We start from the raw sequence: 16,392 nt of genomic DNA on the forward strand, positions 1-16,392 counted from the left end.
CCCCCACGGGGGAGCTCTGCCTCCTGGTCACGGCCGCGGGGACATTTTCCCCAGCGCGGCCCCGTTTTTCACCCACATGCAAACCTGGGTTGGGCTGAAAGACCCCACGCTCGTGCCCTGACCCCACGCGTGGGTGGGACCCTGAGCTGGGAGCTGGGGTGCGAGGGCTGTGGGCAGTGCTCCCACAGGACCTTGGCCTAGGGCACCCCCCGCTGCGGCATCGCTCCCGTCAGCGGAGGAAAACCTCCATTGCAGAGCCGAATAAATGCGAAAGTGGGGACGGGGCTGTTTCCCTGAGCGGGCGTTTCCCACCCATCACAGTCCCGCCGGCTGCACTCCGTCCCGACAGGCACAGGGAGAGGGAATGGAGTCTCCCCGCAGCGGGCATTGTGCTGGTACCCGCGTTTGTGCCGCCCTGCCAGGCTGCCCGAGAGGCAGTGATGGCGCCAGGAGGGGACCAAGGCCGGCACGGCCTGCGGCCGCGGGGAGAGCCTGCTCAGGCAGGGCTGCGCTGAGCTTGGCGCCCCGGCACAGCTGTGCTGGGTGCTGGACCTGCACCCGGTTCCGTCCCCCCAGCCCCATGCCACGACACGGGGAGCCGAGTGCGAGGCTTGCCCAGGCCGTGGGGCCGGGGACACCTCTGGGGCCGAAGCCTCGGCGTGCGGCAGCCTGATGGAGACGGGGCGGCGGGTGCCACAAGCCCTGCGTGGTGTGGATGCTGCCAAACAGTGCTGCGGGCAGAGCGCTCGTCCTCGGGCAGGGCCCGGGGCTTCCCAGCTAGCGGTGTTGGTCCCGCTGGGAGCACGTGTGCCACCCCGACTCCTCGCTGCTCCCATCGGTCCTTGGATGCTCTGGGTTATTTATGACTCGCTGGAGATCAAAGCGCCTTGGGGAAACACCGCACCGAGCTCATGCACTGCCGACTCTGGCAGGAAGGCCTGAGCTGCCGCCGCTGGCAGCGCTTGGCGATGGGATCGCTGTGAATGTGCTGCTTCTGCTCTCGGAAACAGAGCAGCAAAGTGGGGCCGAAGGAGGATCCCACCAGAGGGGCAGCCCTGAGACTTGGGACCTGCAGCCCAGGGCCTCTCCCCGCTGCTGCCTTCCAAGGAAAACAAGAAAACTTGTTTTCAAATCAACTGCTTCCAGGCGTGGGAGTGGCGAGCAGCTCACGGGCTGCGAGTGGCTCTGCGGAGCTCTGAGCCGAGCTCTTCCTGAATCCTCAGGAATACCCGTGTCATGGCTCAGTAGGTGGAAAAAGTAACGGAAGGGCACGAAGGAGAGGAAAAGCAACCCTGCTTCCTGGGGGTCTGGGCAAAGGATGTGTCCGTGGGGCTCAAACCCACCGGGGCCGTTCCGGCATGCCGGCGCGACACGCGCAGGCAGCAGGCAGAGCGCTTGCTGCGCAGGGTGCTGCCTGCAGTAGAGCTGCAACCCGGCAGTGGCTTTGCTGGGGCAGAAGGGCAGAGAGATTTTGGTTTTGGCGGCGCTGGAAAGCTACAGCACAGGCTTCCTGGGAAAAAGGGAGTGCTGTCGGGGCACGGGGCTGGGTAGGGGAGTTTCCATAATAACAAGGAAAAGATTAGAGGTGAAAAGTGAACGGGTAAGCGTGGGGAGAAACTTTGTCATGAATTTCTTTGTGTCCTACAGACATACCAAGAGATCATGGAACATGTGTACGTACCCTTTTTTCCCCTTACAAACACCGACGGAGCACGCAACAGAAATCTTTCCCTGGCACGCGCACACACACACACTCTCGCTCCCTCTCTAATCCCTTTCCTGCTGGTATGTCAGAGAAAGCTATTTCTGGAACGTGAAATCTAGGTCAAAAAGAAGGAGAAAATCTGAAGGGAACGATAACAGTCTCTCCCCTCAAAGGCCGTTTGGGGTCAGCTCTGCCTGATACGATTAGCAAAGGGGCCGCAGTGCTGTTTACTCCTCCGCTGCGGCCACTCGCGCACGGGCTGAACAACGTGTCCTGGCCTGGCCTGGGTTTTTTGCCTTCACACCACTACTTTTTCCCTGCAAAGAAGACAAGGCCGGGACAGCTGAGAGAGGAGAGGAGCAGAACTTGCCTTCCCACCCAGAGACCATGTAATCACCGTGCAGAGAGGAGGAGGAAGGCTGTTTGTACCCAGCCCTCACAAGCCAGCGCTGCGTGACTTTCCCAGGAGCCGTGGAAACTCGTCCCACGGTGAATCAGCCCCTGGGGACTGGGTCAGCACGACGCTGCTCTGTGCTGTGACACCGCGCGGAGGTGTGCCAGCGCTTTGTCTTCCTCTGCTAAGCACAACCCTGCGAGAGCGACGGTGCCAGGGACCGGGCCGGGATCTGCCCTCTCCCAGGGCAGGGCAGGGCCCCTGGGAAGCCATCTCTCTAATTTAATGATGAAAAGAAAACCAAGCAGTACAAAGAAGACAGAAGGCAGGCTGGAGGCAGAACGCGGCTATGCTGTCGTGACTTTGGGGAGCACCTTCCCCAGGTAGTGCCCTCACACCCAGCCTGGGCTCGGCAAAGATTTAGGCACAGGATGAGGAACCAGGCACCTGGGCTTTCTGGGAGCAGGCTGCCGAATCCCTGGGCAGGATGCTCTGTGCAAGGGTGACGTTACTGGGTGTCACAGGGAGGACTGGGAAGAGCTCAAGCAGAAACTGGCTTGGTGTGAGCTTTCCCGGCTGTCACTGGTGCGTAGGGTGGAGGCTGGGGTCTCCCCACTGGGCATTCTCCCCTCCTTTTGCTGCGCTTCGCTCACCTCTGCTTTCCTGCTTCCCCTGGACATCAAATATTCAGCTCAGCAGTCTATTAAGCAAGCAATTCCCAGAGCTGCCTCTAATAAGAAGGAGTCGGGGCTGGGGAGCCCTTTGTGGTGCTCGGGAGCGGCGCGGCTGTCGGCTGAGTGCCTGGCAATTAGATGAATGGGTTTCACTGGGGCTTTTGAGTCCCCGGCTTCGCAAGGCACAACGCTTTGTTTAAGGCTGATCAAGGGCAGCTCGTCATCTGTCTCGCTGGCTGTCAGATGGGAGCTAATTGCCTCGTAATGCGCGAGTGATACAGGCGTTTGTGGGAGGCGCTGGCTTGTCAGAGGTGTGACGGCTGCCAAGGCTCTCCCACCCCGCCGCGCTCCCCACACAGACCCCCTGCTCCCCACACAGACCCCCAGACTGGCGGCCCTCTGGGAAACAGAGCTCGCTGCACCTCCTCGTGCCCTCGGCTGGTGGCCAGATCCCTGGCTTTGCAATTCGACGCCCCACGCTGTCCTCAGCCCCACGCTGTCCTCAAAGAGCGAGAAGCCAGTGTCAGCCACAGCGCTGATTCTGGTGCCTCTGCAGGATGTGTCCCCACAGAGGAGAAATCCAGTCCCCCTCTCAGGGACCGGGTATGCGATGGGAACTGTTGCTCTGGCTTGGCGCACGGGTGCCGGTGCCGGAGGGTGTCCGTGGGAAGGGAACGGGCAAGTGCTCTCGGATGTTTCACCCCAGAGCCCTGCGTGGAGCAGAGGCCGTGAGTGACCATCAGGCCTGTGGACGATGCTGCGCCCGCTTCTCTCTGTTGGCCCAGGCTGATGGCGCCAGGCTGCGAGGTACCAGTCTGCCGCTCAAGAGGCCCCGCTTGTACAGCACCAACCAATTACAGCCTCAGTGGCATTCGCACGGGGAACTGAGCCCGGGTGGCTGATTAAAGGTGTGACTGCCATCCAGCCATGCCTCCTGCCTTCCCCATCCTGCACACGCACAAACACAGATGCTCCTCTCCACTCCCTGCCCCCTCCATCAAAAATGTGTCCCTCCTCAAGCCCCAGCAGCCAACACAAAGGGCTGGAGGATGTTCTGAAATCAGCGGATCTCTGCCGGGTCACATCAGAGAGAGGTGGCAACTAGTCATTTTGAAAGCCCCCTTTCTGCGCTACACCTGCTGTTCCTTCCTGGTCTTAGCCTGGATTGGCAGCAGGGCTGAGCTCAGCACCGGCCGTTCTGCCAGCAAGGAGCAGGGGTGGGCTCGCGGGGAGTGGGATGAGCCAGGGTGGGAAGCGCGTGGGGCAGAAGCAGAGCAGAGAGGGTGGTAGGAAGTGGGGGATGGGGCTGAGCAAGCAGCCCGTCCCTCCCAGGGGATCTCATCCTGTGGACTTTGGCTGGGATGACCCCAGAGCGCGGACCACTGAAGGGGAGACGTGAAGCACAGGCATGTGTCTGGGTGGGAAGGCCGGCAGCCGGGCACGAAGGTGCTCCCCTTCCTGCTCCCCGCTCTGCCCACTGCCGAGAGGGGGCTCTGACCTGGCTCCCACCAACAGCCTGCTCCCACGCTCCAGCAGCTTTGCCCGCGGCAGATACGCTGAGGCAGCTCTGAAACCCCGCCACAGCTCTGTGGTTCGGGACCAGAGCCCGTGCCAAGAGCAGCCTGCCCCGCTGGACCTGACCCCGGCGTCCCTGTGGGTGCCTCCATGCTGCCAGTAGCACTGTACAACCCTGCTGAGATGCCTGACTCCTCCTGCCTGCTCTGGTGTTTGCCTGGCACGATGTCCAGGCATCGCCATCTCCGGGAGCACCAAGGAATCACCTTTGCTAAACTGGTTCCCAAAACTGTTCCCAGGATGGGACCCCTCAGCTCCTTGTGCTCTGTGTTACGGCCAAGCCTCACCCAGAGCACCGAGCCTGGCCAGCAGCCAAGAAGGACACAGGCTGCCTTGAAGAAAATGATGCAAAAGTGATGTAGAACAAGTGACCTGAAGCATCACAGAAAGGTAACAGGGTTCTCTTCTGGCAAGGGCCTGCCAACTTCCTTGAGCATCTCTCTGGAGCCTGCTCCCCGGCCCCGGCGCCCGGGGAGGGCCTGGCACCAGCCGAAATGCTGCAGCGAGAGCAGAGCTGCTCCCCACGCTGCAGCTTCGCACACCTGACCCTCTCGGCTCTGCTCAGGCCTTCAGGAGCCGTTTGCAGAAGCAGGGTCTCCAGAGCAGTGCTCCCCCCTGCCGCCCTCAGCCCTTGCACGCGTTTTCCAGGAGCAGTGCGGACCACTGGGGAGTGAGGCTGCTGCTGTGGATCGTGCTTTGGGAACAGCACTGGTGGAGCCGGCCTGCACAAAACGCGTCTCCAGGCTGGGGTGGTGCTGGTTTCTGCAGCGGGGAACCAGCACTGGCTCATTTTTGGACGAGACAGAAAACCAGTTCTTTCCTCCTGGGCTTTCCCAGCACTGCGAGGTCTGAGCAGCCCTCGCCGTTCCTTGCTGTGTTGAGCCAGTGACCCCAGCATCCTGGCAAAATTACATCCTGGGGCAAAGCACTCACCCTCCTCACTTCCCACCCGGGTGCCGAATGCATGGGGCATTCGCAGGAGCCTCCTCTGGCAGCACTGCAGGCAGGCACGGCGGACCTGCCGGGAGCGTGGGCAGCCCCGACTCGTCCCAGAGCTGCCGGCTGCTCCAGCCATTGGGGAAGGGAGGGCTTGGCACGCGGGACAGCCAGGTCCCGCCAGACCTTTTACGGAGAGACCCCTTCTGCCATGATGCTGGGAGCTGCCTTCGGGAGAGATGGCCCAGCTGGTGAGAAACACCAGCTGAACGGGGCTGCCCGCAGCCTCACCCCTCTCTGGGGGATGGAGTCAATCCTGACCCACACCGGAAGGAGAAGCCAGGCTCTTGTCCCATGCAGTAATCACTAATGAGAGAAGAAGGGCCTGGAAAGAATGACACCCACACCCAGCGCCAGCAGAGGCAGATGGGGCGTCCGGAGCCGAGTATAATGCTGCCCATCGCCCAGTGCGCCGAGGCTGCAGGGGGCCGGGCTCTGGGGCTCGGGAAGGCTCGTTAGTGCCTGAAAACTCAGAGCAAGACCTGTTTTTACCCCACACCGAGGACACTGGGGTCTCCACTCTGTGTGCACCTGACGGAGGGGGCAGATGGGGACTCGAAGCGTTAGACACCTATGTGGCTGCTGCAGTTCTGTCTCTGGGAGAGAACGCAGCTGGAGCCATCCAGCCCAAGGGTGAGCTCCCGGCACCTCCCTGGCAGGAGATTTTGAGAGACTCATCTCTAGGCAGCAGCCGAGGGCTGGGTGCACCAGGGGGACGCTGTCTGCCTGTTACCTCTTCTGCCCTGCCCGTAAGGGGAGCGAGGTGCACGGAGCTGGGCTGTCCTCTGGATGGCACAGGAGCCACGCTGGCCAGCCCCGCGTCCGACACTCCGCTGCCTGGGCTGCGCTGCCGAGGTCTGGGCTGGCGGGGTCCTGCCCTCACTGGCTGCGGCGCAGGCCCCCGTCTCTGTAAAATCACAAACCCTATGGGCCAGGAAGGGTAAATTGGCACCATTCGCCTTTTCCCCCAGACCCAGTCCACCAGACCTGTTTCCAGCAGTCCTGCCCTGTGCGGGAACCTGCAAAGAAGTTCATGGTGAGCCCCAAGGCCTTGTCACACCTCCATCATTCAGTGACAGAGGCAGACGCCTTCTGCCCTTCCTCTTCCCATCAGCCCCGACTTCTGCCTCTGGCTGGAGGGGCTGCAGAGATCAGGATACGCGCAGACCCTCGGGAAAACGACAGAGTCCCTGACAGATGTTTTTTGTTTCAGAGCGAGGTCAAACCTGTCAACAGCAGCCTGGATTGGGATAATAAGAGATGTGTAGTGGAGAAGAGGAGGAGGAAGACGGAAGCTGTTGACAGTGCAGGGCAGCAGGGCTGCTTGTCCCACAGGACTTCAGGCAGCGAGGGCAGCCGGTGACCCTGGGCAAGGCGGGTGTCCCGCGGGGTGCTGCCAGCCGCAGTGAGTGAGGACTTCGAGTTCTTCCAGAACTCTGCAGGCCTCATCAGCCGTGCCGACCAGATCCCAGCAACCAGAGCCTGTCTGCCATTTCAGCGCGCGCATCCGGAGACCGAGCCCCAGCCATCCTAGCGGCACGCCTGGCTGCTGGCCTCCCTCCCTGGCACAAAGCGAGCCCCTGAAAGGCCACAAAAGTCTTGGACACCGGTGGCTGGAGATACTGGTGTCTGAGCCCAGCTCCTCACACGCTCGACACCTCCCAGGCCATTGGCAGCCGTGTTCTACGTCCCCACGGCCTCGCACCCCTTCCCCTCCGCCTGCCCGCCGCACGCCGCTGGCACTCACTGCTGTTGGTGGGGAGGGTCCTGCTGCCGCTGAGGCTGCCCGCCGGTGGAGGGGAGATGGAGCGGACGGAGCCCGTGTCCTCTTCCTGGGAGCAGCCCGCCTGGATGGCTCGGAGGTAGCTGTGGCTCCGGGAGCGGAAGTAGCTGGGCAGAGGCAGGTCCAGCACCTCCGCGGCGGCCGACTCGGCCTCGCTGTAGGTAGAGTCGCAGGTCGCCTCGTACTGCTCGCCCAGCTCTGGCTCTGGTGCCTGCGTGGGAAGAGGGGCAGAGCCAGTCACCCCCTGCCCTCAGGCAGCCCTTTCCCTTCCCCTCCTGCTCCTCTCCCTGCCGCCGCTCCTGCGTGGTCCCGCTCATGGCAGACGAGACCGGGAGGTGCGGTGGTCAGTGCTGGTGGGGTGCAGGATGCCTGGGCTCCCTGCCGAGAGAGAGGGACCCTCCCTGGAGGCCAGAGGGTCCCTGTTAGTGGAGCAGGAGAGACTTGCTGCTGCAGTGCCTGCAAACATCCCCCAGCCTCTGACGGAGTGGCTGAGAGCAGGTGAGGCCAAAATCCCTGTCCAGGCTCTGACAGGTCCCCCTGCCCCACAGCACAGCTGGGAGACCCCGGCCTTGGCCGTGACACCCTGCTGTGCTCGGCCGTGGGGAGATGGCCTGGCCCTACAGCGGGGTGCGGCGCGGAGAGAGAAAGTCGGGAGGCGTGGGCCTCCATGCTGGACCAGGGACAGGCTGCCTGGGCTGGGTCTGGGTGGCACCATCGGGAACCCATCCCAGCCCCGTCCGTGGTGGGCAGGTGGCGGCAAGCCACGCGGCAGGCCACGCGAGGTGTGAGCCGAGCAGGGGCAGCTTCGCTCCCTGCTTCTCCTGCTGCCCCCACCTCCCGCCCACCCTTGCCCCCGGCCCTGCCCTGCTCTCCAATAGCAGCGACTGGGCAAACTCAGACTCAGGAGAGGCTCACCCAGGTTAAACAAGAGCCAGCCTAAAGCAGAACGTTCCAAAATACAGATGAGAGGTGCTGAGGCTGGGCCCCGTTGCCCACTATCGTCTCTCCTGGCCCTTTCTTTGGCCTTGAGGACAGTATTTCTGCCCAGCACTGGCATCTGAGCTCCACGACATTTGGCTGAAAGAGTTCATTTATTTTCCTCCTAAAACTGATGGTCCCTAACCCCCTGACGGGGCCAGGGGAACCAAGCTCTCCAGCTGCCCTGCAGTGCAGTTGGGAGCACTGCTTCCTCCTCCTCCTCCTCCTCCTGCTGCTGGCCCCGGGCGTGGGCTGATCCGACAGCCTGCCTCGCACCCTGCCGTGTGCGTCCAGCCTGACCCGAGAAAGCTCCGTGAGGAAGGAAGAGGGAAACACCAGCGGGACGGTACCTGCTCTCCATGGGTAAATATCTGAGGGATAAGTGAGGGGGGTCCAAAGATCTGGAAGAAAGAGTTGGAGAAGGTTAAAGGCCAAGAACCGGGAACCCCTCACACAGACAGCCACTGCACAGGGACTGAGGACGAGGGGAGCGGGCGGCCCGTCCCCCGGGGCACTACTGCTGACACTTCGGTACAAACTTCAGAGCTCGTAAGATGCCAAGCAAGGTGCCGCACAGGCGCCTCAAACAGCGGCACAAACATGGCACGGCAAAGCTCCACGGGACGCCTTCCAGACGAGAGAAGCTGCTGGTGCATTCGGCCCGTTGTACACGCCAAATGTCCGTAAATACACAAGGCACGCTGGGACACAATGCCGAACACGCTGTGCCACACTCGAGTTGCCCGTGGCTGCTGGCCGAGGGCTGGTGGGGCTCCCAGTCGGCACTCTCTGAAGCCCCCAGCACTGGCCAGCACCTTGCGAGGCGGCCAGGAGCAGCGCTGGGCCTCTGCGGCCTGCAGAGCCGCGGCGGGTGGGCAGTCTGAGCGCTCCACATCGGGGAAACCGTCCTTCACCCCAGTGGGGCCAGGCTGGCCACCTCGCTGCTATCTCCTTTGTCCCCGCGCCAGGAAGAAGCCACACGGAAGCGACGATGCCTTCTCTCCATAGCAAAGCCACGGCACAAGCTCGGCGTAAGGACAGACATCCGACAGACACTGCGCTGCCTTCTCCTGCTCTCCAGTCCCGGTCTGCAGAGCACATCCACCCTCTGAGCTCTGCCCTGCGCGAGCTGCCCAAGATGACCCATCCTGGGATTGATCCAGGTTCACAATGTACCCGAGGAAAGAGGCTTGGCTCTGGGGCTGAGTCTGGAGGACACTAGGGTCTTGCTGGACACACAAGGAGGGTGTTGGAGGTCACACAAAAGTGAGGGCAGCGGGGGAGCAGCCTCGGGCACTGAACGAAAGAGCAGGCCAGGCCTGCCAGAGGACCTGACCGGCACACACTGGTGGCTGTGGGCTGCTCAGACCCTCCAGCTCCAAGACCCTTGTGAGGCCTTCATGGGGGTGCTGCGCTCAGGTGCTAAATGGCAGCCTTAGGCAGGGAGAGAGCACAGACTCGGCCTACTCATTATCTTCACACAGACACCTCGCTTCAGACATGGACTTACACGCAAAGGACAGGAGTGCGAGGGTCCGGACCCCTCCTCTGTGCAGAGACACCCAGCACATTGCTGTTGATGCACAAGGAACGAGACTGACCACAAGGAACACGTATGCCCGCGAGCAACACCCCGCGCCCTTCCCCAGAGCGCTCCACCGAGGGCTCCAACCACTCCATGACAGCAGGAGAAACCAGCCATTGGGCAGGAGAGGCTGGGCTGGAGCGGAGGAGGGCTCAGCACCCCACGCACCTGGAGAGGAACACCTCTCACCCTCCTCCATGCTCTGGTTCGTGATGCCCATCCCTGCCTTGCGCTGCCGCCCTGGATCATTGCGCACAGACAGAGCGGAGCAGCACAGCGGGGCCACACGTGTGCGTGTGCTCCCATGCAGACACGTGTGAACAGAGACGGGACGTGACAGAGGCCCAGGGCAACAGTGAAACGGCTGGGTGAAGCTTGCTGAGCCGTTGCTCCACCTGCACACTGTCCCAGGGCTGAGAAGAGCACACGGGGCCGCTGCGAAGGCCCCATCCCGGCTGGGCTGTTTCCTGGCCTGAGGCAGCTGGCCTACAGCCACCCAGGCCCCGAGCTGCTCCAGAGGAATCCCGAGGGGAAGCAGCGTGGGACAGGGAGTTCAGCCCAGAGTGCGCCCACTGCAGCCCAGAGGCTGGGGTCAGGGTGTGAGCCCACCCCGAGGCAAGGGGCTTGCCGCCCACCGGCAGGCTTGGCTTTGCCCTTCCCGTGGGGACCAGGAATACCCATGGGACATCCCCAGGCCAGTCTGGAATTACGGGCACCTTGTTCCTGGGCCCAGCCTGCTGCATGAGGGAGGAGCTCCTCAGAGCCAGCAGGTTACTGTCCCGCTGACCTGCGGCAGGGTCCAGGCTGGCCACCACCGTTTGCACAGGTGAGGTTGGCCCAGTTGGTGTAAGGAGCCCGCAGCAGGGGCCAGTGGCCTTGTGGGTGGCTTCTGGGTGGTGACACCGTGGGACCCTGTGCTCAGAGCAGCCCTGAGCTTCACCCATCGCAGTGAAGCATCGCTCCGGGCTACCATACCTGCGGCCCTGGCAGAGGGACTTCAGCTGCGCCAGCAGTGCTGAGAGCAGGCAAAGCCAGAGGAAGGGGGGTCCGTTAGCGCCCAGAAGGAAGGAGCTGGCCTTGATACTTTGGGAAGGCTGCCAGGGAAGAGCGCTGCCAGGGAAGAGCACTGCCAGCTCCTTGTTTTGAAGGGGGGGAGAGATGTGCCTCTCTCCCCTCAGCTGGCTCCTTCCTCCCCGGGGCGTGCCGGTGCAGTGGGGCCCAGCACTCCGCCATCTCACCTGGTTGATGCAACTGGACTCGTTGGCGCTGTCAGAGATCTGGTTGTATTCTTCCTCCCAGGTTGGGAACTTTGGAGGTAGGAGGATCTCGACAGAGTCCAGGCGGTCCAGGCTCCTGCCAGCGGAGAGAGAGGGTGTGAGTGGTGTCCCCACGGCGAGGGCAGCGCTGGGGCCGTGCCGGAGCTGCTGCCCCACCACGAGAGCCGGACCACCCCTGCCTGCGGCACCTCTGCCAGGGACAGGCACGCCTGGCACGAAGATGATGCCGGGCACCGAGTCCAGCACTCGGCCCCTGTTCCAGCTCCTGGAGCAGAGGAAGCCCGTTCTCACTTGGCCGGCCCCTGGCTTCAGCTGTCGGGTCTGGCAGGCGGTGAAGGTTGTGGGGTGCAGGGGAAGGAGAGGGGACAGGACCTCGGGTCCCACTGCCCCTGGGGATGCACTGCAGATGCCAGGTCAGTCCAGCCAAACCAGGGAGCACACGGGATCCGTGCCAGCCCCAGTCACAGCCCTGGTGATAGACCAGGCTGACACCGCGGCCGGGGGTCAGGGAGGGCGGTGAGAGGTGGACTGAGAAATGACTTGTGTCCCCACCAGCCTCCCTGTGCCCGTCCCACTGGGCTGCACCCTGATGCACCCTGGCAGCCTGCCTGCGGGGAAACCGAGTCACAGTGCAGGCAGCAGACTTGGGAAGGGCAGAGGCCCTCTCGCAGGGACGGATCGTGTCTCACCGCTCTGTGCCTCGTCCTGCCCAAGGCTGCAGCTGCCCTTCTCCCTCCTGTCCCACACCTCAGGGCCGGTGCCCCTCGGCTGGTGGGGCCCAGAGATGGCCCCAGCAGCTCCGGCAGAGGAGACTGGGGATCCTGGCGAGGGCTGGCGTGGGGCTGTGCCAGGGCACGGTGCCCCGCTGCTGTCTCAAGGGTGTGCCAGGCTGGCAGAGCACCCCAGGGAGGCCACCTGAAAACTCCTCAGTGTGGAGGGAGGCGAGGGGGTGGTTGAGCTCTGCTCTGGCCTGCCCTGCGCCTGGCACAAACCCTCACCAGCCCGTGGCCGAGGGGACGGGTAGGCCCGGGTGCGATGCCCCTTGCTAGAGCGCAGCGCCCAGAGCTGTGGACCCCTCTCCTGCCCAGGCAGGATCCTTCCCTCCAGCAAACCTCCTGCGCTTGCAGCAATGGCCGCAGCCAGCCCAGTCCGGCCCGGACCCTCCTCTCCCACCTCGCTGCATCCACGCCTGGCTGGCTCTGCTGCTCCTGCTCGAACAGCCTGCCCTGCCCTAGCCGCCTCCTCAAAGCTGCCTGTCCATGGGCGCCGGCCAGACCCCGCAGCCCGGGTGAGGTCATATGCCGATGGCATGAACTGAACGGACAATGGGCCCAGGGCAGGAGGAACCCCAGTCTCTCAACTTGGGTATTTGGCATCAGAGACCCCTGGACCCAACTCTGCTCACCCTAAAGTGGATGTGAAGGCAGGGAACAGGGCGGATTCAGAGCATGGATTGCCAGGGCTCCCTGCAGTTAATTTTATCGCTGTCTCTCAGCAGAAAGCAGCACCTGGTCTGCAGCCTGAAGCCACCATGAGGGGTCTCCACACTGCCGGCTGCACCCTCAGTCTGGCTCTGCCTGCCAAACGTCAGCCAAGCTGCGGTGGCTCCTGCCTCCTGCCCCTCTGTGCTGCTCGCATCCTCCCGAGCCGCAACATCTGAAGTGCTGACAGCCCCTGGGTGCCTTGTCCCGGGAAGCGGAGCAGCTGGTGGGGACACTGCACGGCATCACCCCCTGGTCAGGCGGTCCACAGGCCCCAGCAGCCTCTCGCCCAACAAGCTTCGCTGCATTCCCCTTGCTCTGCTCTCTATCTGGCTGAAGCCACTGCGGGTCTCCCTCCCTCCGTAGCTGGTCCCAGGCCTCTCTGCTCATCCCTCCTGGCCTCAGGGTGTCACCCACCCTGGTGTGACAATGGGGCACTTTCTGCCCGCTCCCAGAGTCCCAGGGATGCCTGTGGAGCAAAGCAGAGGGCAGAGTCCCAGCAGGTGGTGGGCTGTGCCAGGTGTCCTCAGTCACGCAGGCTGAGCAGCCACCACGTCTACACAGCATCCCAGGGCGGGGATCCCTGCGGAGCGCAGAGGAGCAGGCGCTCAGAGAGAATATCCATGCAGCTCCACCAAAGCAGGCTCCTCACACCAGAATGGAAAGCTCTCTCCATTCCTCTGCCACACCTTCTCCTCTCCTGCTCGTCTCTGTCTGAGCCACTGTGCAGGAGCCCTGCCGGGCTCTGATCCCCCCCGGGGTCTCCATGCAGGTGCACTGGCCAGACCCCACGGACGGCTGCGGGGGTGGTCCCTGGGACCTGTGCAGAGCTCCTGGAGGAGCTCCAGCGTACCTTTGGGTGGTGCTCTGCTCACTCAGGGACTGTTGGGTGGCCTTGAGGTAACTCTGCCTCCGAGCTGCAGTTTTTGGGGATGGTTTGGGGCTGGTTTCTGAGTCTTCGCTGTCGTCATCCCCCATGGCTTTGATGTAACTCCCGCTCCGCATGCGCCGGCACGGGATCTCGCTGTCTTTGTCCCGAGACAGCGTGTTGTTCCACTCCCCCTGAGGCACCTGCAAGAGCAAGGGGAGCATGAGCAGATGTGAGGGATGGCACCTCTGGGGCCAGTGGCACCATGGGGATCTGGGAGGACTGGTGGAGAGGACAACTGTTGGACCCCCAGCTGGAGCGCAGTGGGGATGGGCAATGCGGTTCCGTTCCGACCCTCCCTTACCAGTTCATGCCAGCAGCCTTGCGTTTGCTTGCCTCTGCTTTAGCACATCTCCCTGCAGCCGTCCACCCGCCACCACTGCAGACCACCTCCGCACCGCACCATGCTCACACAGCTGACACAAGCTGCACGATGCCAGATGAAACGGGGAGTGAAGGGTCTCACCAGGCTGGTGCTCGGCATTGGGACAGGAGTGGTACACGCTCGCTCAACGCACGGCCCATGTTCCCTTAACGCAAAGTGCACATACTGTTCACGCCAAGGCTCCTGATGTAGACCAGGACCCGTGGATCAGAGCCCAGACCTTAACTAGGTCCAGCACCCTTTCAGGTTTCGGAGTTGGATGTGATGGTGGTTGAGATTCACTTCTGAAGCCAGGCCAGGCCCTCACAGGTCGCTCTGGAGCAGCTAGGGCACACAGACCTTGTGCTGGCCTCTCTGCACAGAAATGAGCAGAACCTTGTGCAAGAAAAGCACTTCTGACCTCACTGAGATGACGACTCTGACATTAATTTAAGGCAGACGTGGTCTCTTGTTCCATCGCTAGAGACGGGCCAGCTGATGTTTCCTCGGCTTCGTGGCTAACTTGGTTTGTAGCTGGGCTCTGACGTGCCCTTGAGCTGAGGAGATGTGGTCAAGGAGAGGCAAGGGAAGGTGTGAGGAACATAGCAATGTGCAAACCGTGCAGACATGGGGACAGCCTGAGGCCTCCCACTCCACTGTGGGAAGCAGGCTGGTCGGGGAGCACCACGGGGAGCAGCCAAGGCTCTCGCACCAAGCGCAGCTCGTGCTGCCGAGCGCATCCGCGTTGATTCTGCTGGATGGAGCTGTTGGATTTGTCCAGCTCCCCGGAGGCTGTGGGATTAATCGGCCAGTGTTTATACAGCGCTTTGGGGATGCAGAGAGCCGTGTTGCAGCTCGCTGTGAGAAGCCAGAGCCGTTAAGCGCGGCCTGGTTCCTGCTCCCCTCCTTGTTCACAGCCAGCTGTTGTGTGGGAGCCAGAGCCGCTTGAGTGTGCCATCTGCTGCTGGGGTGCAGCATCTTCAGATGAGCTTCAGATCTGCAGGTAGTGGCTTCTCGTTCTCCCGAGAGAGCTTGGGCCATGCCAGATACAGGCTCAGTCCAGGCTCAACAGCTTAGCTCACTCCCAGGGCTTTCTTCTGCCCGAAGGCGCCAGGGGCTCAGCGCGTGTCCTGCCAGCCTTCTGCTTGCGCTGTGCATTCGGTAGAAGGCAAGGGGTGACCCTGGCACTGTGTGGAGCAGAACCCAAACAGCCTGTGGGACCGCTGTGGTGATGGGGCTCCTGCCGTGACGTGCGCCCGTGAGCCAGGACCTGTATCGCTGGGGGACGCGGTGCAGAGAGCCTGAGCCTGATCCTGATCCTGATCCTGGGCCTGGGCCTGGGCCTGGGCTGGCTGGTGCAAGGCTGCCCAGCCCAGGAGTGGCTGGCTGTTATCTGGTGGGTTCCAGCAAAGTGAGAGCAGGGGCGAGGGGGCAGGCGGGCTGGGGGACAACACAGCCACCCCTGTGCGGAGGCAAGGCTGTATTTCGTGGGGCAGGAGGGGTGCTGGGCTCAGCAGGGACATTAAGGCCCCGGGCTCTCGTGGCTGCTCTGATGCTGCTGCTTGAGGGCAGGGTCTGCGGGTTGCTCGGCTCTGCCCGGGCTTGTGCATCGGCCTGGGCACCCCATTCGAGGCAAAGCAACACAAGGACAATGTTTTCAGGATGTCTCTGCTGGTACAGCTTCTCTACAGCAGCGTGAGCCAAGCACCCCACTGCCTGCCCCGCACGGACCCTGTGGTGCCCTGGTTTGGGTGGTGTCCTGCCTCAGTCTGCGCGCAGAGTCCACAGGAGCTGTACAGCTCTGGCTCCCATGGGACAAGAGCACAGGATGAGTGCTTCAAAAGGGCCACACCTGACAAGACACGCAGGTGCCCTTTGGGATCTGTGAGGAGCCTGTCCCAGTGTCTCCAAAGCTCTGCAATGGGGGTGGAGAGCCCAGAGCATCCCCTGTTGTCCAGGGATGGGCCTGGATGGTGGCCAGCACAGCACATCAATGGAAACACCTTGCTGGCAGCTGAGGCCCAGCGCTCTGGTTGCAGCCCGTGTGTTACAGACAGGACAAAATACGAACGGGGGCTGGCTTGTGCCTGGAGCAGAGAAGGCGGCTCCTCACAGGCTGTGGGAGCCTTGCTGCCCTCCATGCTGCTCTTGGCTCTGCCCATGACGGTTTGGTGGGTGTGAAAGGGGTGGGAGCAAGAGGGTGCCCAGGTGGAGAGCCCTTGCAGGTGGCTGCTGGCGCACGGGCTCGGGGATCCACCCTGCCTGGGGGCTGCATGGGAGGGGAGCAATGGACGGCAGACATGCTCTGCCAGGCTTCAGGATGCAGATCCTCCGTTCTGCTCAGTCTTGGTCCGTGTGGTGCCCCGTGGTGCAGGCATGTGGGAGCCAGCACACGCACACGTCTGTCCCTGGGAGCCGGGCTCCACTGCCACCGTCCTGCCACAACGCTGCGTGCTGTGAGGAAGCAGAGCCTCCTGGCTCTTCCGCTCTCTGTGTCCTGAGCTGAGCGTGGAAGAGGAAAGCAGGGGCCACCCAGAGCCTTCCCCCAGCCTTAATTCTGCCTGGGGCTTTCCCCCGTCACCTGGAGCATTAACAGCGGGGAGAGGAGGGAAGGGGAAAACTCCAAGCCCCGGGGTCTAGGCAGGGGCAAGA

The 16,392-nt window shown here is 62.8% G+C and overlaps 1 protein-coding gene across 7 annotated transcripts in view; it reads right to left on the reverse strand.

Annotated features, from left to right (window-relative positions):
* Nucleotides 1–16,392, reverse strand: part of DLGAP4 (DLG associated protein 4) — a 163,514-nt gene that overhangs the window by 45,988 nt on the left and 101,134 nt on the right. For 4 of the 7 annotated variants that reach the window (XM_086760944.1, XM_086760940.1, XM_086760942.1 and 1 more), the window contains 4 exons: nucleotides 13,302–13,519; nucleotides 10,929–11,043; nucleotides 8,456–8,506; nucleotides 7,092–7,338 (listed from right to left, as the gene is read on the reverse strand). In XM_086760944.1, the coding sequence (XP_086617070.1) occupies nucleotides 7,092–7,338; nucleotides 8,456–8,506; nucleotides 10,929–11,043; nucleotides 13,302–13,519 (631 nt within the window). The remainder of the gene's footprint in view (nucleotides 1–7,091; nucleotides 7,339–8,455; nucleotides 8,507–10,928; nucleotides 11,044–13,301; nucleotides 13,520–16,392) is intronic. The other 3 variants (XM_086760945.1, XM_086760941.1, XM_086760939.1) reach the window with 1 other exon arrangement.

This window comes from Chlamydotis macqueenii, chromosome 16 (genome assembly GCF_036417535.1).
Source record: "Chlamydotis macqueenii isolate bChlMac1 chromosome 16, bChlMac1.mat, whole genome shotgun sequence".
NCBI classification, from domain to species: Eukaryota; Metazoa; Chordata; class Aves; order Otidiformes; family Otididae; genus Chlamydotis; species Chlamydotis macqueenii.